Source organism: Trachurus trachurus (genome assembly GCF_905171665.1).
Source record: "Trachurus trachurus genome assembly, chromosome: 18".
In the NCBI taxonomy this organism is placed as follows: Eukaryota; Metazoa; Chordata; class Actinopteri; order Carangiformes; family Carangidae; genus Trachurus; species Trachurus trachurus.
This window is the reverse complement of record NC_139909.1, coordinates 13,879,795-13,900,709: the sequence shown is the minus strand read 5'-3', so window position 1 is coordinate 13,900,709 and position 20,915 is coordinate 13,879,795. Positions and strand designations below refer to the sequence as shown.

Sequence of the window (20,915 nt, the reverse complement as noted above, 5' to 3'; positions counted from 1 at the left end):
TCTATTTATCCTTTGGCTTGTGGGCTTAACAATGAATAAAGAGAGATGAGCGGATATGAGGAGAGCTGGAGAGCGGCAGTAAGAGAAAGAAAAGAAAGGAGAATAATAAAAGAGAAAAATAAAGAAAATGAAAGAAATAGAGAGAGAGAGAGAGAGAGAGAGAGGTGGAGCAGAGAGGGTGCGTGGGCCAGACCAGGAGTTTCCTGCACTAAAGGTGTGTGATGATGTAATTGAGCTGAAGCTTATGTCTTCTTTTTTTTTTCCTTTTTCTTTTTTTTCCGCATGAGGGAGGTGGAGGTTCGCATCACGCAGCTGGAGTCACGCACCCATTTAGCAAAGGGAGGGAGGGGGGCATTTAATGTTAAGCCTCAAAGAGGCAGAGGTGGAGGTGGGTGGAGGGGTGGGTTTCTGGGTCACATCCAACAGTTTAACACAATGTAACACTGTTTTACGTCACTTTTTGTCCCATTATCATTGTCTTTACACTTCTGTGCAGTGTTATCACTACATAGTACCATAATACTTTTAATATTTGAATTGTTTATGTAATATACAAGTTTGTATTCTCTTATAGTATCATTTACTATAGTTTTAAACCTTTTGTCTTTGTTCTACAGTATGCATTTTTTTTTATTTTTCTACCTGGTGTGCTTTAGCTGTTGTTACTAAATCAAAACTGTACAATTTTATATGATGGCATGTGATTAATTTAACAAAAAAACACAGCTGAGATCTGGTGTTTAACCACTTCTGGTTGAAACTGGACAGTCTGTGAATTTAGAAGAAGAAAATTAGTTTTGTGTTGTTTTTTTTTCTTTTGCTGGTTTTATGTGGAATTGTGCAGTTTTACTCACTCAAATAAAAGTAGATATTGATATATTATATATGGAAGATGACCAATGAAGATTGATTTGGACATTTACACATGAATCATCTGGATTAACTCCTTACCTGGAGAGAGCATCAAGGTATATAGATTGTACAGTTCATTTGACATATCCTGTATACAGTACGTTTTCTTTTCTTTTTTTCTTGGAAGAATTTTGGTTATACCTTATATTGAACATTATATTGAATCTTAACTGTAAATTTACCCATTGACTTATGAATAAATTCTTATCTTTTCTTAATCATCATAAAACTGAAATAAATCTTAACAGATATGTATTCATGTTAAACCTGTACTTGGCTAAAACAGCTGGTGTGTTGACAGGTGAGACTTCAGTGTTGTGCTTTACCTGCAGGACGAGTGGTGTCAGGATCTGATTCATTGATTGTAATGTATATGTGTGACACCGTGCGTTTGCATTTCAGTAATTAATCACTGTCTGCAGCACATAGCAACATGTTGACTTTATATATCACCTACATTTCAGTGGTAAAATTAACTTTTTAATTCAATGTGTTCTCATATTGCCTGAAGCAGAGATATAAAAACAACATAATGAAATTGTTTAAACAGTGACCTAAATTATATTATACACAACATTATTATATACATTTCTGGTGCTTTGCCAATATTGATATTCAAGAGTTAGAACATTTGCCAATATTATTAGTTTATATTATTTTAATATTATTCAATCATCTGACATTGATGTTTTCAATGTTTTTCATTTAGTATCAAGTTTTTATGGTTACTTAAGAAGTAGGCGAGTTTATTAAATAATTGAGACACAGCTGTTGGGATTTCTTACAAACAAATTAACATAAACTAGTTCATTTCCATCTGTATGAACTGAACTTTAACCTCGTGGACCAACACTATATAATTTCCAATCACAGTATCTTGTCGGGTGTGTTTGAACTGTTACCTGTGACCACACCCACTGGTGATGTGACGTCACAGCTGACTGTCCCGCCCTGGAGCATCTGAGATGTTGTTTAATTTAATTAGGAAGATGACCTGTTTGAGTTATTATGACACAACTTTATAATTCACATCACCTGTATGGAAACATCACAGGTGAAAATATAACATAACTATCAAACACCTGTTGGGAGGTTTTTTTTGTGTGCCATAAATGAATACATAAAATATACGTATAAGTGATACAGCAAGTCTTTATAGAAAAATTATAGTAATAACAACAAGTGTTGTTCTTATTTTCTGTTAAATACTGTCATTTTCCTGTGATTATAAGTGTGAGTTAAACATGGATCTTATCAGGCGGTGATAAATGATAAACTTCCACTTTCTAATCATTATAACTTTTATAACATTTTAACTTTTTCTTATAGTTAGAATTTTCAGCCTATACAGCAAAAACTCCCTGCTGCCTTCACGGAGCCAGATGTCGGTTCGATGTGCAGCAGCTCTGTCTTCATGCATGGTGACACATATGGGTCCAACATATCTGAGCATACATATATATATGTGTATATATGTGTGTAGCCTATATGTGTGTGTGTGTGTAAGAGAAAGAGTGTGCGCGTGCCGGTGTGAGTAATGCAGTGGGATACCCATCAGCGCTGCGAGAGATTGCGTAACCACCATCCCGCCATATAGCTGGTTTGACTGGCTGCAGCAAACACTCACACACACAGGCGCGCGCACGCACACACACGCACCCGCATAAGAAACATCAAAACGCTGTTTAAAAAAAAAACTTATTTTGCATTGTAGCTGTTTTTTTTTTCTCTTATTCTTTTCTTCACAGCTTTGTGACGCAATATTTAGGATGGGAGGAGGAGAGGGAGGGAAGGGGAGGAAGCTATTGGGGTGGGGTGGGGTGGGGGGCAGTTTTACCTTTAAGGTATTTTGGGAAGAAAAAAAAGTGTAAAAAACAAAAAAACAAAAAACCTGACTGTTAGACGCGCTGTTGGCTGCTGCTCTGTCTCCGACCTTGTGTGTGTCCGTGTATGCGGTGGTAGATTTATTTTCATCCCACTACAACTGAACGCAACAACAATAATAATAATAATAATAAAAAAAGTTATGATCAAACCAATAAAACATAAACGAAATGTAAATAGAAACACACAAAAAAACAATAATAACAAAAGCCCAAACATCCATAAATCTCCTCTGCTGAAGGTGAATTCATTAATTCATTCTCTCCCTCCGTGATTCACACACCGACCATGATGACGGTGACCGGAGGAGCGGAGACTTCTGACGTCAGACGAGGAGAATGACAAGCGCGTCCAATGAGCGGCCGAGGATGTGCAGCCGCGAGGACGGAGCTGCCGACAGAAGGCTAATAACCATGACAACCGAGGAGTATAGCGCGCGCCGCTGACTGGGGAGAGAGAGGGAAAGAAAAAAAAAGGGGGAGAAAAAAAACCGGAGAAGGGGGGGAAACCCTGAAAAGAAGAAGAAATTGACAAGGAGCGAGAGAGGAAGGAAGGAAGGAAAGGAGGTGGTGCGTTCACGGACAAGTGGAGGATAGAGGACGGACTGAGACATCCCGGTCCCTGCAGGGGGGAAGAAAAAGAAGAATAAGAGGAAAGCAGAAGACAAAGAGCTGGTAATTTTCTCTCTCTCTTTTTTAAATGTGTGTGTCTGTGGCGTGGTCTCCCCTCCATCCCGCTATCTCTCTCTCTACCTCTCCCTCCCTCCTTCCCCCTCTCACTCACTCTCCCTCGCTCGCTGGCTCAGGGACTGCACTGCTGCAGCTGAATGAAACTGATCGAGGTATTTATTCTTCTCTCTATTGCCAACACGCACTCACACACACACACACACACACGCACACACTCACGCACGTCGCTGCTGCTGCTGGTTGTCCGTTAAAAAAAATATAATAATTGATGAATAAATAAATAACTAAACATATGGGGGGTGCTCCGGCTGCTCTTGCTGGTGATGCTGCTGCTGCTGCTGGTGCTGGTTGGTGTTGGTCGTGGTGGTGACCTTCCCCCGGCCGTTTGCAGTCACTGACGGTGTGTGTGTGTGTGTGTGTGTGTGCGTGCACCAAAGAGAGAGAGAGAGAGAGAAGGGGGCGGGGGTGAGGGAAGGGTGTGTGTGTGTGTGTGTGTGTGTGTGTGTGTGGGGAGGTTGAGGTGGGAGGTGTGTGAGAGGGGAGGAGGAGGAGGATTTTTTATTTTTTTGTGAATGGAAGCTCCACATCCTTTTTGGCGCGCGCGCGCTGGCCGCTCAAGCTGGTTGAGCTAAAATTAGCCTCGTGCCCGGATTTTTTTCCTCCTCTTAATTTTATTTTATTTATTTATTAATATTTTCCCGTCTGTGTGCGGCAACATATCATATATGTGGACCAGAATCCGAAATTAGCATAACTTCTAAGATTGCAAACGCACGCACGCACAAACACACACACACACTTACTCACGCACTCACACACACACGCGCGCGAAATGATGTCTGGGCACGCGCTCATCCACCCCACCGGTGAATCGGAGCAGCAGCTAGCACCGCGCGCCGTGCCCCAGGACGTCATGCACCATTTTTAGAGATGTTGCTAAAAATAGAAAATTTCTTGATTATGGTTTTGACTCTGTGGAAATCGGACGTCTTCGGCTTTTTCCGGCATCTTGTAGGTAGGTAGGACTGCAGCAGATCAATGCTCCACTGAGGCTTTTAGATCGTTTCATTGTGTGTGTGTGTTTATGGTCTGTGTGTGTGCGTGGCTTCTCGGCGTCACGTTGCTTTGAAGCCGAAATGGATGAAATATCAATGTTATTTATGGAATAGTTACCCTCTATGTGTGTGTGTCTGTTTCCACACCTGCTATTGTGCTGCTGCAAATTACCTGTCAGCGTGGTGCGTGGGAGCTGCTGGTGGTGACGCTTGTGCTTGGGGGTCAAGTGCAATGGTTTCTTTTTATGAATGAATGAATGGATAAATGGATGGATGGGTGGATGGATGTGAAGAAATGTCTCGTCTGCCCCCTCTTCAAAGGGGATAAACGATAACATCCTCCTCTTCTTCCCTCCCTCCTCCTCCTCCTCTTCCCTCCTTCTTTTCCATCCTCCTTCTTTCCACCACTCCTCGCCTCCTTCCTCCTCTTCCTCTTCATACCTTCACGTTCCTCTTGTTTTGACTCGCCGCTGCCTTTTCTCTGAACTTTTACCCTGACCCCACTCCTCACTCTCTCTCTTCCTCTCCTTCCTTCTCTCTTTCCGAACTCCATTTGGCTTTTTTCTGTTGTGCATATTTCATCATCGTCCTCCTTGTCTTGTCGTTTTCTTAACACATTGTATCAACTGCATCCTCCTCCTCCTCCTCTTACCTCTTCACTTCTTCCTTCTCGTCTTCTTCCCTCATCTTCTATCTATCCATCTATCCTTTCCTTACTCTGTTTATCCTCTCTTTCCTCTCTGACAAACTTTGGGCCGACTCATACTCACCTGATCAATTCCACCCACCTTCATCTCTGCTCCTACTCGTTCCTCCTTGATTCACTTTTCCTTCCCACTTTAATCTACTTCCTCCTTCCTCCTTCCTTCCCTCTTTCTGTCTCGTTTCTCCAGCTATGATTCTCTCCCTGGCCGCAGCAGCAGCCATGAGTAGCGGCGGCAGTAGCGGCCTCAACTCCTCCTCCCCCCTCGACCCCTTCGACTCCTCCACCTCCTGGGGCCTCGCCGAGGACCCGTCCAACTCCTCCTCCGAGCCCGTCATGCGAACTCTGACCCCCGACCTCCAGCCGGCGACCACCGCCGTGGCCGTCCAGGAGGTCAGCCCCTGGGACATCGCGCTCTGCGTGACCGGGACGCTGATCTCCTGCGAGAACGCCCTGGTGATCGCCGTCCTCTTCTACACGCCGACGCTCCGGGCGCCGATGTTCATCCTGATCGGCTCCCTGGCGGTGGCCGACCTCCTCGCCGGCCTGGGCCTCATCTTGAACTTTGTCTTCACCTACCTGGTCGACAGCTCGGTGGAGTTCGTGACGCTGCTGTCGGTCGGGCTGCTCATCTCGGCCTTCTCGGCGTCCATCCTCAACATCCTCGCCATCACGGTGGACCGGTACCTGTCGCTGTACAACGCGCTGACCTACCACACCGAGCGGACGGTCACCTTCACCTACGTGATGGTGTCGCTCATCTGGGTGCTGTGCCTCACGCTCGGCCTGCTGCCGGCGCTCGGCTGGAACTGCCTGAGGGACGAGTCCACGTGCAGCATCTGCCGGCCCGTCACCAAAAGCAACGCGGTGGCGCTCGCCGTCACCTTCCTCCTGGTCTTCGCCCTGATGATGCAGCTCTACCTTCAGATCTGCAAGATTGCCTTCCGCCACGCGCAGCAGATCGCCGTGCAGCACCAGTTCATAGCCATCTCCACCACCAAAGGCGTCTCCACGTTGTCGGTCATCCTGTGTGCCTTCGGGGCGTGCTGGCTGCCGTTCGCCATGTACTCCATCGTGGCCGACTATAGCTACCCCGCGATATACACCTACGCCACGGTCCTCCCGGCCACCTGCTGCTCGGTGATCAACCCCATCATCTATGCGTTTCGAAACCCGGACATCCAGAAGTCGCTGTGGATGGCGTGCTGCGGGTGCGTCCCCTCCAACCTCTCCCTCAGACCCCGGACCTCCAGCGATGTGTAGCAGGGAAGGTCGGTTTCTGTTTGGCACGACGCTAGATACCGAGTCAGGGTTGAATCGAAGGGGGAGAGGACGGGACGGGAGACGAGGGCTCAAAGGGGAGGAAGGTCAAAGTCAAAGGTCACGGCCGAGGAAAAGAGATTCCTATACTCTACTCCTCATATCAGGGGCTGGTCGGGCCGATGGCGCAAAGGCACGTCCGGCCACGTCTGGTGGAAGTGGCGCTTTGGCACGGGGGGGGACGGAAAAGACACGAGCTGACAAAAAGACCGCGGAGAAAAACCAACAAAGGTGGCGGAGGTGGTGTGAAACCAACTGCAAAAGACGGATGAAGGTATCCTCATGGTTCTTCTTGTTGTAACTGTTGGGGAGATGTAGAGGGGGAGGCGTGTCGGGCGAATTTTTCCAACTGACCTCCTTTTTAAGGGCGCGAGAAGTGAGGCCTACTTCTCAAGAGTAGCATATATGTGACAAAGGGGGTTTAGGAGGAAGTGTCCTAAATCTCCATATAGGACCAGCACTGCATTGGTTATGCAATCAGAAGTTGGGGAGTGAAGCAGTCTTTAAAATACTGTACGTGTTTTCCCACTGATGTGTTTGTCAGAAATTAAAGTGGTGTGTGGATAAAAATACAAATGAGCTAAATATACACAATGAATGACCTTGAGTATTCCCGGCGAGCTACAGTACGTCTTCTGATCGGAGAAAAGAATCGGGAGAAGAATCTGTTTACTCCCTTGAAACATATTTTAACACAATCTACGTTCCCCTTGATCTGATGCAAATTAAGTCATTAATGAGTTTTTATGGGCAGAGGAGAGTGCAGAAGTGATTCACTCACTCTCGTGTGCCGAGATTGAAAAACAGATGGCATTTCTGATCATTAACAGTGGTAGTCGTATGAGTTTTTTTTTTTTCCTCCCCAGCAGCAAAATGTGTCACAATCCAGAGGAAATAAACACATTTGAATCTAAAAAGAGAAAACAAAAATAACCCTAATGCATAGATAACCCCCTGCTAAGTTTTGCAAAAAAAAAACCTAGAGAGGGATTTCCATATTTAGGCCGGCGTGTGTTGTCCTTGGCGTGATGAAATCAAATCTGCTCGCCGTCGGAGAAGAGAGAGAGAGAGAGAGAGAGAGAGAGAGAGAGAGAGAGAGAGAGAGAGAGAGAACGAAAAAAAAAACAGGTTTCTCAGCCAGCCTCTGCGCCGTGACTGTGAAGCAGAGAGAGCTGAATTCAGCACCAAGGACAGCGCCACTGCAGAGCGCCGCTACCCTGGGAATGCTCTCTGCTGCCGGGGTGGGTGGAGGGTGGAGGGTGGAGGAGTGGTGGTGTGAGGGGAGGAGGGGAGGAGGGAAGGGGTGGGGGGCCGGAAAGTAGGCTACGCTGTTCTCGACACCATCTTGACAGGGGAGTGTGAGACGGGCCTGTGCAGGACCGTTCGCAGCGTGATTGGAGTCTTGTTTTCAATGTTAATTAACGCACATTATGGATAAAGTCATTTAAAATCCATGTTTTTTTTCTTTCTTGCACCTAAATGTGTGGTCTTCTGGCCTAATTTGGTACAACAACATTCACTGGATGCCTAATTTGGCTGGACAGTGGATGAGAAGGAGGCTTTTATTTTTGAAATGGTTGTTTGTTGTTTCATTCGGGAGTTAGAGTACTTCTGCTCTTAAGAAAGACGACCAGGGGCAATTTCTGGTTTTCCTCTTCACGGTTAATTCCTCAAAAAGGAGCCTGCCCTCTGTCAAACGCAACTCAATCAAGTCATTGCAACAAACCAAAACATAGGGTTTTTACTGGCAATCATGTGTGGAATGACGTGGGTAAAGCTATTTTCTTTCTTCTTGATGATATAAAAACGCTCCAATCAGGCTCAAATTGTCCTCCCCTTGAGGTCCTGTGGCGCGACTATGACCCTGTCCTTTCTCTCCTCCGTCTCCTCGCCTCTCTCTCTAGAAATTATGCATGAGCAAAAGCAACGTATGGCTCCCCACTCCAGCGCTGTTGAGTGTGTCTGTAAAACAAGCCCCTCCTGACATGGACAAGGTGAAGGCGGCCAATGTGCAAAAGCGTGGGGGGCCTTGATGTAATCTGCATCTGCATCCGCATGGCGCTGTGGCTTAGGCCGGTGGATGGCGTGCAGCTTTTTAAATTTAGAGACAACGTTCAAACTCCATTGCCCGATTGATTATCCATTAGCTAGAGTTGAGCACAATCCATATTGAATAGGTCATTTTTCATCCAGACAGTTTTGGCCGGACACATCTGAGCCGTACTTGGATATCTTAGCCATAGTTCTGCAAGAAAAATTGCACTTCTATAGAAATGAGACTGAATGGTCTCTATTGCTATGGCAAATAAAATGCATTCCCCATGGTCAGGGCTAAGTGCAAAGTCTGTATCATGTAGATCCAGTGGAAATCAGAAGGTCTAAATTCCTTTACACCTTCCATTTCCACTTCCTTACTCCTTAGCCTGTTGGCAGTAGCTGGATATCTACACTCTCACCCAGCCTTAAAGAAGCAGCTCCGCTCTTGCCCTGAGGCCCCCCCCCTCCACCGCCTCTGAAGGCTCGGCGGGGTTAATGAGAAGCCAGAGAGGCGAGGTGACGCGGCGTGAAATAGAAACGGCAGGCGAGACGCGCTCTAACGCAACCTCGGGTCACGTCCGCCCCGCACATACCCAATCAGGATGGAGTCATTCCCCCTGCTGAAAGGGCATCATGTAAGTTAAATCCAGCTAATGTTAATAACATCTGGGTAATAATGGCGCAGGGAGACGGGGCTAATGTACGGAGGATGTAGTGTGGAAGCTGCGAGGAACGAGCTTAGCGAGAAAGAGAGAGGGATTTATTGCCAACCTCTATCTGCATTTAAATGATCTCTGGAGATTCACTGTCCTGTTCCTCTGCACAACCTCAGAGTGAGGCGCCGTGACTAAGCTGCTGGCACGCTGCTAATATACATGTGTGGGAGGTGCTCCGGCGTTTTTTGGGCTAAAAAACAAAAACTAGTTTCAAACTAAGATTCAACAGATTTCAAAAACATATAAATAAACACAGATTGTTTCTGTAAAGACAGGGAGTCACTTCCAAATTCAACGCTTTCTACCAAATAAAAACCATGAGAGCAGACGACAGCAACACACACAAAAAAAAAAACACATCTACACACTGAAACTTTGAAAAATGGCGCACATGAGATGCAGGTATTAAAGATTATGATTTTTTCTATAGTGTAAATTTAAACTTAGAGTACGAGTGTTTTCTATTTTTTTGGCGGCAGCAGCAGCTACTCTACTCTACTGTCAATGTTTTTATTTGTTGTTTCATTTTGAAAAGACAGAATCTCTTATGTGTTTTGTTTTTATTTTGTTTTGTTTGCTTTTGGCCTTATTGGAACAAAAAAAAAAACTCTTTCGCAATAATGTCCAACTGTATTTTGCTGTGTACAAAAAGCCACAATGAAGAAAAAGAGATAAAGATGGACAGAGGTGGTCGACTGAGTAAATCAAGCGGAACATTTCAAAGCAGCAAATAGCACATTGTAGTGTATTTAAAAAAGGTATGTGGCCAGGGTTACCCAAAATGCATTGCAGCAATAGGCCTATACTGAATCATGGGAGTAGGACGAAACCTACAGATGTCGAGGTTTTGTAAAAAAATAAGCAGTTTGACCACCTCCGTCCCTCGCTCTCTCTTTTTGCTCAATCACTGCATTGATGGAACCGTCTAATGTTAAAAGACTTGCATCAATTATTATTAAGTGAAATACTTTCAATTACTCTGACAATGGATGGAGTTTGGTACAATTGGCAAGCCTGGTGTTTGTGTGTGTGTGTGTGTGTGTGTGTGTGTGTGTGTGTGTGTGTGTGTGTGTGTGTGTGTGTGTGTGTGTCTGTGTGTGTGTGTGTGTGTGTGTGTGTGTGATGGGGGGTATGACTCACCAGTGGGCAAAAAGTTATCGATCCCAGAGAGTTAATTGAATCCATTTCACATAAGCTGATGCAGATCCTATTGGCGCACAGTTTCTCCTGTATGCACATTGCACAATGATGTGTGAGACTTGCTTAGTCACCTGTGCTTGGAGATGCTAGATGGGACACGCACACAGAACAAAATACATCTTAGGTGAAATTTCACATTGTATCAAGAAACAGATCCTCACTGGAAAAAAAAACTGATGAAAGTCATTCAAACAAACCCAAAACGTGGTCTGTCTACAGCTGATGGGAAAGATCTATTCTGCACTAGTACGGCGAATACTAACATAGCCTAGCTGAAAAGTTCGCTTTTCGCTTTTGTGTTCATGTTAGTCATTTATTTACAACTCATGAATTCCAAATTGGATAAAACCAAAATTAGTTTTCATGGCTTGTATCAAACATCCTGTCCTACATAGGCTATAGTGTCAATGTATGGATTAGCTATTTCTGCTAACAGGAAGTTTACAAGAAGATTACAGGAACTCATTAGCTTCCTTTCTGTTTTTTCGTTTTCTTTTTTTTCTGCCAAACCAATAAGAGTCACACATTTTGTAAAAAAAAACAAAAAAAAACACGCACTTGTAATTTAGTTTTTGTTGTAACCAGGCCTTTTACACACGCATTCGTTTGCTACCATGGCTAATGCTAACTTACTGGAAAGCTCACCTTCTTTTTTGTTCCTGTCATGAACCTAAATTGGTTCAAACAAAAAAATAATTGACGAAAAGTAGGCCACTTTTGCTAACAGGAAGTCAAAGATTACTCATAATTTTTTGCCACCAAAAACCGATACAATCACATGTTTTGTTAAATATACAAAGATGTGTTCAAGTTTCTGTTGTGACCAGGACTTTTACACAAGGTCATTTTTCAGATTTGCTAGAACAACTAATGATAAACTATTGGTTTATCCTCTGTTTGTGCAACATAGGCTACTTTATTGACCTAACGTAGGTTAGCTATTAGCTATTAGGAAGTTTACAGGAAGTTACCAGCGCTACCATGCTTTTGTTGCCATTAAACCTACAGAATCGAATCTAAAATCGATCTTTTTTGGATCCTTTGCCTCCGAAGAGATTTTTTTACTTGTCATTTGACAGTAAAATTTCAGCCATGTAACACTTACCTTATGTACGAAAAAACAAACAGACTCAGAATGGTTAGGCTATTTGCTCCAGACCTGCAGGGAATCACAAACCCTAAAAAACTTCCAAATCACGCCCATGCTGCCCCGAAAATGTTGAATCCATCATCGCGCAGCTGGAAGCAGAGCGACTGGGCAGCTGGTACGAAGTCATTAACTCTACAGCAACATCACACAAGCTGTATTTTAAAACGCGCCGCAGCGTCCGACGGTCCCATCTGGCATGTCCATCTAGTGGTTGTTTTAACACTTAATAACACTCATCTGTGAATATGCCACTAACTCAGTCAACCATTCCTGGGGCAGGAGTGGAGTGACCACTCACTGTGTGTAAGTGTGTGTGTGGGTTTAAGTGTGTAACTGGGTGTGTGTGCGTGTGCACTCTCCCCCTGGGATCATAGCCAATTGTAATGAACCATAATTCAAACCAACTCTCACTGTAAACACAAAACACACACAGAATGGTTTTCGTCAGCCGCTATACAGGACTATAATTCAAGTTTAAAAGAAAAAAAGAAAAAAAAAAGAAATACCGTACAAGTGTGTGCGTGTGTGTGTATGTATGTGTGTGTGTGTGTGTTATTTTTCTTATGCAATGCTGTACAGAAATGTATATTTTTGTAATGTTCATCAGGGCATGAGTTACAGAACATGGTCGCTGCTGTGAGTTTGTTTGCGTGTGCGTGCGTGCGTGTGTGCGTATGCGTTTCTTCTGTGTTCTTCCTATAAACAAACGTCAAAAAGTTTCTTTGGGTGGGGGGAGGAGGAGGAGGACGGACAGGAAAAACAAAAAAACAAAACTAACAGTCGTGAGTCGGATATGCTGAAAAAGTGCCATATTTTTTGACTTTACAGTGTCTTAATTTTCTGTTTGTGTACATACACGTTTATCAGAGGGGTGTTTTCTTTTGTTTCTTGTCATCCAACGTGGTCCGAACAGCAGCGGGCTTTACAGGAAGAAGCTGTTATGTAAAAAAAAAAAGGACTTGACCTTGATATTATTGATCACTACACTGAGCAAACAACAGGAGGAAAAAAAAGAAGAAAAAAAAAGACAGACAGCAATCAATTCACTGCTGCGATCTCTGCAGAGTTTTATGCGTAACTCCAGACTTTTATTTTCTCGGGCAGCAGCAGCAGCAACAGAGAGACAGAGAGAGAGAGAGAGGGCGATATCAGCTTCAGCGTGTTCTTGACTTGAATTGCAGTAATCTGAACTGATTTTTTTCACCCCCTTTTCCATAAAAAGACATGCACTAAAGTAAACGACAGAAAGAGAGAGGGGGAAAGAGGGAAAGAGGGAGGGAGGGAGTGTGAGCAGTGTTGTACGTCACAGAGTCAGGTTTCCAGTGACGTCATTTTGTCTGAGTCGTGTCTAAGGGAGCAGGTCGTTTCAAAGACACTCTTCCTCTCTCTTCCTCTTCCTCCTCTCCTCTCAAAAACATCACCACCCCGTCCCCACCCGTCACTCTTTCCTCCCCCTCATCCACTTCAGAGACGGCTCCCTCTCTCTCTCTCCTCCTCTTCAGACATCTCCCTCTCTTTTCGTCATCTCCTCATCCTTTCCCCCCCACCTCTTTCGTTCTTCCCCCATCCTCAACACCTTCATTTCCCGTATCTCTCTCCTCTCCTCTCCTCTCCTCTCCTGCCTCCCTCCTTCTCTTGTCTAACATTTTGCTATCCTTGGCCCGCAGGAAGCTAGTCGGTCAGGCTGCGTCTAAAAATAGTTACCCTGAAAGCAGATAAAAAAGAATGAGAAAAAGAAAAAGAGAAGGAGGGAGGGAGGGAGGTAGAGAGGGGAGATAGTAAAGAAACATCCACCCTGTCCTCCTCTTCTTCCTCTTCATCCGTTAAGTTTTCCTCCTCCCTTTCCTGCCTCATCTCCTTTGCACAAGCACACATTCATCCTTGTCTATTTTTATACCTCTCCTTATCCATTTCCTTTCCACTCTCTTTCTCTCTCTCTCTCTTTTTTCTCCTTTAAATTAATTATTTTTTTTCTCTTTTCCGAGCACAAGCATTTACACAAGGGGTTTTTAAAAGCAGGGTCAAAAGCAGCGCCTCGCACCCGTTTGGCTCGGCTAAGCTAGGCTAGGCTATAGGCTAACGTTTTCCCTCTGTAACCTACAAACTGGTAACGCTTCAGGCAAGCAGAGATTGTCAATCAAAAAATGAATATATAAAAAATGAAACCATTACAGAGCTAATTTTGTATTGGACCGAGTATGGCCTTCATAGAAAAACATTGTTTTATGCATTGATGTTGTTTGAAGGAGCAGCACGTGTACACGAGCATCACTGGTTTTAAAACCTCAAGATGAGGGTGTTATTGGGTAATGATACTGTGATGTCAAAGACCTAATCATGTTTTTATTTTATGTATTTATTTATTTAATATGATTATTATTTCTACTGTATTTTCTTTCATGTTTCTTCTTGAGTTCGTGTTGTGAGACGATTAAAAAGTACAAATGCACTTTATGAGATGGACATGTTACACATTGCACTTGTAAATGTCGAATGTAAAACCTTGAAGAGAAAGATTTATTTTTACTATTGTAAATAAACAAGAAGAGAAAAAAAAGACTGCAAAAAAATATGAGGAAAAAAAAGTGGAGAATAATTTGCCAAATAAACAAGAGATCAACAAAAGGAGTCAGTTGTAACGTTGTGTTTTGTCTCAGAGCTGGAAAAGAGTCAATTCAGTGACGTCACTGTGTGTGTGTGTGGGTGTTTTTGTGTGACATTACGAGTGTGTGGGTGTTATCGTGAGTGTGTGTGGGGATTGTGAGTGCGTGAGAGTCGATGTTGCAGGTCAGTGTGGTGTTAAGGAAAAGCCTGGGAGTAAAAGAAAAAATGCCGCTGAATTATTAAACCACTCCCAGCTTGCATAACAGCAGAGAAGAGAGAGTGTGTGTGTGTGAGAGAGAGAGAGAGAGAGAGAGGGACAGGGTGTGAGAGAAGATGCAACACACAAACACACACATCCATATGATGTTTGCGTAAAAGAAAAACAAAGGGGACGAAAAAACAACTCAGTAAAAGAGTGTGTCTTGCTATCCATGCCTCCATTTGCAGCTGAGTGTGTTTGTATTCCCAGGGGCCAAATATAGCTGTAGCGAGGGTGCTGTGTGTGCATATGTGTGTGTGTGTGTGTGTCTGAGGGTGGGGTACAGGGACGCACACTTAAGTTTTTTCTTGACAAATAGGAGATTTCAATCAAGTAAATCTATGACAGATGTGTGTGTGTGAGGATTCTAATTCAACCTTTAATCAATCAATCAATTGGTAAAATCCAATACTTGAGTATGGATGAGTGAGTGTGTGTGTGTGTGTGTGTGTGTGTGTGTTTTTATGTGTGTGTGAGTAAGAGTTTAAGTGTGAGTGTGTGTGTGATGTTCAACACCTTGACTCACCTCTATGCAGGTCTCTACATGGAGGTGAAGAGCTCCACCAAGTGGCCAGACGTGAGTACTGCGAAGACAAGAGACGAGGGAAAAGACTGCAGCATCCGCCCACACACACACACACACGTTTGAATGGCTATCTTTGTGAGGACACTCATTGACATAATGTATTCCCTAGCCCCTTACCCTAACCTTAACCATCCAAAACAAATGCCTAACCTTAACCATTACGCTAAACCTAATTATAACCTAAAGTCTTAACCCTCAAACAGCCCTTGGAAAAAGTGAGGACCGGCCAAAATGTCCTCACTTCCCAAAAATGTCCTCACTCTGTTGGTTAAAACTCGTTCCAGTCCTCACAACGTAGTGAGTACAACACCACACACACACACACACACACGTTGGTATGGCTATCTTTGTGAGGACACTCATTGACATAATGTTTTCCCTAGCTCCTTACCCTAACCTTAACCATCCGAAACTAATGCCTAACCTAACCATTACTCTTAACCTAATACAGTAAACCTAATTATAATAACCTAGTTATTATAAAGTCTTAACCCTCACATAGCCCTTGGAAGGGGTCTGAGAAAGTGAGGACAGGCCAAAATGTCCTCACTCTGATGGTTTAAAACTAAAACTGGTCCTCACGTATAGCTACAGAAGTACACACACACTTCACTTCTTTTACGTCATTACAGCAGTTCTCTCAAACCAAGCACGAAGCCAACTCTCTCCAACCTTACTGTCTCCATCTCCCTCTCTTTACCCACTCATACACAACAGACACTCACACACTCCCTCTGGTTCTCTCTCTCTCCTCTTCTATGAGTCAGAAGGCTCTCTCCACCATCTGCTGCAGGATGCTGCAAATCACCTCCGTGTTGGTGCATGTGTTTGAGAACAAAAAAAAGAGCACAGAAGGTGGTGATATTCCTGCATCTGTTACATCTGACTCACACACACACTAACACACACGCTGATTTACATTTTTAATTACCATTTGATTGAAACCTGCGAAGATGTTTTTCTCCATGTGGCCAGGAAATGATTCACAACGGACTTAATGTGAAGCAGAGATTACGAACAAATCGTCAGTCTGGGACGTTTCAAAGCTTTTCCAGCTACTACATTAAATGTAGTAATGTTGTAATCTAATGTGCCGCATTTCCCAGAATGCCTTAAAGTCAGACTTTCAACTGTGTTTTATGTGAATGTATGAGAGAGCTGGGGGCTTTTTCCAGCTGTGTAAACGTCATGTTCAGTAGAAAACCCAATGAACTCCTACGAAAAACGTCGCCTTCACAGTCAGACAGAAGAAATTTACTAAATATGAAGCAGTTTAATGATACAAAAATACATAATTACCTTCTACACATTGTATCTTGAGGCATCCAATTGCTCCCTGGATGCTCTGCTGACCATGCTTCTTTAAAAAAAAAAAAAGGGTCGCTGTAAATGTAAATGGTCAAGCCCGTCACATTACCATTACCATTATCATTATGTGGATATTTGCCTAATGCTTTGAAAAGTGCAGTCACCAAGCTTTTCTAAAAGAAAAAAAAAAGCCTAATTATACATCTATAGAGAGGTACATGAAAGTTAAATGATGCAGCAAGCATTTCTGTTTCAGTGCTATTGGCTTTAAGACATGTATAACACTCCAAGAATAAAGACTCTACTCTCCTCTATCATTCGCTCCCTTACTAATAAAAAATATGTTGTGTAATGTTTTGGGATACACTCAAAATAGGTGACTAAGGCTTGCTAATGATTCAGAGTGAACCCTTAAGACAGTTGACATATTCACGAGCCATAGTAACTAAAGCCACAACAGTTTTACATCTGGTTTAATGATGTAGTAAAGATAAGGAGTTCCTCAGGGCTCAATCCTTGTGCCCCTTTAATTCAACCTTGACCTTCTTCTATCAGGCCAACAGAGGATTTCCAGTCGTAGTCTGTTATGTTTAGGCAACACAATGACCTATAGGTTAAGATAAGGTTAAGTTTATACCACTGGTTAAACAAATACATAATCTTTCTCTAACTTTTATCAAGTCTTGGTGGTTTGTTTGTCTTTCGAAAACGGAATTGAAGCCAGATCCTCGGTGCAACTGAGCCCTCAGATCTAAACCGAATCAACATCTACCAGACTGTTTCAAATTACCTGGCTGTCTGTACTGTAATCTATAGCAGGGTCCTGGTCCCTCGCAAACTTCTGTACTTATGAGCTTTGTCCCAAGCTTTCATCAATACAGCTGCTGTATTTCTGTTTTAACATGAAATCTTTAACAATTGATAAAAGTAGACCATGTCCATTCTTGGCAAGGCCACTCATAAACTTGCAAACTTTTGGTGATTCGCCAAAAATAAATTAGGGTAAGTAATTAAATATTCAATATTCTGTGATTGATTGCATAACCCTAATCTTATCAACCTGGTTCATTTTTGTTCCATCATATCAGTGGCTTAGTCACCTCATTTTTCTCTCCACATGAAAGGATTCACCTAAATATAACGTGTGCGTCATCGTGAAAAATGGTTGCATCCTTCACAAAGTCAGATAAATCAAGTGCCATTTGTTTTTAAACAGGATTAACTGAAGCCTTTGATTCCAAATTTAGATCCAGACTAAAATTAGACACCAGAACAAAAGGGGACTTAAGAATTATTATAAAACAAAAAAAAGTGTATTTTTGAAACTGGATCATGTTTTTTCGACACACTTTTAAGCAACGGATCCTTGCCACCATTATCTGTGTTTCTGTGAGGCTTCTTGTGTTTTCCACTGACCCCGCTCTCGCGCTCTCTCTGCTGTGTCACCATCTGTGTCCCAAAATGACTCCTCGCTCACCAAAACAGCGCCCACTGGTTCTTCCTCCGCCCCGCCACGGCCCCGGCACAGCGTGGAGCTGGAACGAACCGTGTTGACAGTGGTGGGTGTGTCACAAACACTGAGAAAAACTGAGAGTGATGATTGCTGGATTTACGTCACCGCCGCCATGAGATGACTTGACGCTGCTGATTAAACTGTTACCATTTGTAGCCCTAGAGTGAGAAGAGCTGGTAATTTTTCTTCCGTGAAAAAAAAAACTATATTTAGACGTCATTTAATGAGTAACAAGTTATGAGTGATGCCTTTGACAGGAAGTTATCACATCCTGTGTGCTAATAAAAGACAGACTGATGTGAACGTATTAAGTCTTCTCTTGTCAACATAACAAATTACCATCAGTAGTTTACTTTTTCAATCATATATTGATATTGATAAGTGACAATAGGATACCTTACCTTTTTGTGAACATTGTTTTCCTCATAATCGATCAATCTCTTGATTAAAGCCTGTAAAATTTCTTAACTTTTTCAATGATATCCAATCATTTCCAATCCAAATGATAAATTCTGAATAATTAAGGGTGTTCGCAAAAGAAAATCTATATTAAGATGTAATTTAATGAGTACAAAGGGAAGAAGATACTGAAGAGGAGTGATGCCTTTGGCAGGAAGTTATCACATTTTATGTGCTAGTAAAAGACAGCTTAATGTGAACATATCAAGTCTTCTCTTGTCAACATAAGAAATTACTATCAGTACTTCACCTTTTCAATCATATATTGATAAGGGACAATATATAATAGGATACCTTATCCTTTTGCGGACACATTGATACCCAATTATTATTCACAAAATTAAAAGTTCAGAATAATTTAGGGAGGAGTTCAACTGACGGTTTGTACGTTATAAAAGCTGCTAGCTTTGTGTCACATGTGACATACCAGCAGTATGTGATATTTGTGTGCTGTATAATGTGTGATGCTGGGAAAAAATGTATTATGACTGATAAATGTGTTTAATACATATATAAAAAAAAAGCACAGAATATACAGTTTTTGTTCACCATTTATTGTCTATAGTTACATGCATACTTGCTTACAGTTGGTTTTAGTGTGCAATACACAGTTTCATTTTTGTTTCATTGTCTAGGTTATATTACTCCAAAGGTATTTTTTTTTACTTTACAGGCTGCTTTACCAAAAGTCTATACAACATGATTCATCATTTCTCACATTTTCAACACATAATGAAATATTCTTACAAGCCAGTAGCCATAGATACACATTTAGGTATGGTTGGTTTGATTTCCCTGCCTTTGGTACCTCTGATTTCCAGAATAAAGTTTTTTTTAAATCATTATTATTTTGTCTCAGAAATTTAGGGGAATTGTGAGGAAATGTGTTTCCAGTTTTTTTTTTTTTTTATTAAATATTGACCGGACCTGTGTTTTAATGGTTTTAAATCAGTGCATCCAGCAAGACAAGGAGTGTTTTACAGTCACAGCTTTACATTCTTGGACACTGCAAGGCCATGAAGTGCTCGGATCGAGGGAGGCTTGTCAACTTTTTGGGGACTGGGTATATCTATGGCTCTTGCACAACAACAACAAAACCATGAGATGATTAATCAGACCTGGGTTGTGTTTTCTCCAGATTCTTCCCAAACCGTGCAACCCAGGTCTACAGCTAATCCACATTCTAGCTGCTCATGTGCTTTTTTTTTTGTTTCAATGTTTAACGTCCATAAATGCAGATGTTGGAGGACTTATCATACAGTCCTTAATCCAGCTGTGATTTGTCTTCGACAGAGTTTGACTTTTCTGACCGAGCTGTTCACTCAGAGATTGTGTGGTTTTTATAGATACAACAATATAATAGCAACTTTTGAGCCCTATGCTTTTTCAAATTCTTGGCATTTTCTGTAATAAATCAATAAGATAAGACTCTATAACCTGTGCAACAAATGACAACGAGATTAAAACTTGGCCAAAAACGTGGTTGAAATTGATTTTCATAGATACATCTAAATGTAACAAATAAAAAAATTCCCTCTATATTTCAGTGCGATGCAGATTGTAGCTGCACACTGAAATGTATTTAGTGTCTTCTCTTTTTTTGTGAACATGGCTAATGACTGGTAATTTACAGCATGTAAGGTAATTTAGCTAATAGGTGTTCCTGTTGCATGTTTGGCATAGGTAAACACAAACGGTCTGTAAGATCTAAAAATGAAATGGTATCCGTGAATATCTACAATTCGAGACACTACACTTCCCAGAATGCTTTGCTATTAAGTTCTGGCACCGAATAGAAAAACAAATTGAAACAAATGGGGAAATATATATAAAAAGTAGTATTAAATGCTTTTTGAAACCTTTTTTGTTGTTGTTGTTGGAGGATATTTTAAGTTGAAGATTTAATAAATCTGGTTGAAACAAAAAAACATTTTCATTTCCGTTTCTTCGACTCAAACTAAACCGTTTATTTTTTTTAATGTTTATATCCGACACCTCCAATCGTGGCCTTGACAGTAGAAAACCCTAAGATAAACCAAAGTGAACAACTCACTGCAGCACATTTTTAAAAAGAAAAAAACCACATTATAAAAACACTACAGTCCAATCAGCTCATACTGAAGTTTAGCCAAACCTATACTGAAAAGAGATAGATAATATACTATATATTATGTTGCAAGTCTCTTACACTTATGTATGTATGTATTTATAGTCCAGGGGCTGCCTTCACAAAGCCTCCACAGACGGCAGTGCTGATCCAGGGTCGGCGAGAAAGCGCGTGAGGTTGTATGAAGGTGCGGATGTGACCCTTTAAACCCCTGGGCCAGGATGGCAAAGCTTTGTGAGCGCGTAACCTCCGGTTGTGGTTAAAGTGTGGAAGCGTTTATATAAAGACCAATACCACAGCACACAGTCACTGGCTGAAATGTTAGGCTTCAAGTTATGAATGACTAAAAAAGACAAAAAAAGAAAAAGGAAAAAAAAGTACTAAAATAAATGGCATAAGCTTGCTCGCTTTAT

General features: G+C 42.2%; 1 protein-coding gene across 1 annotated transcript; it reads left to right on the top strand.

Annotated features, from left to right (window-relative positions):
- Window positions 1-3,600: 3,600 nt before the first annotated feature.
- On the top strand, window positions 3,601-6,506 carry gpr185b (G protein-coupled receptor 185 b; the record flags this gene model as incomplete). Its single annotated transcript, XM_083993312.1, has 2 exons — window positions 3,601-3,637; window positions 5,434-6,506. Exon 2 carries the CDS (start codon window positions 5,436-5,438, stop codon window positions 6,504-6,506), a length of 1,071 nt encoding a protein of 356 aa, XP_083849438.1. The 5' UTR covers window positions 3,601-3,637; window positions 5,434-5,435.
- Between the last annotated feature and the right edge of the window lie 14,409 nt (window positions 6,507-20,915).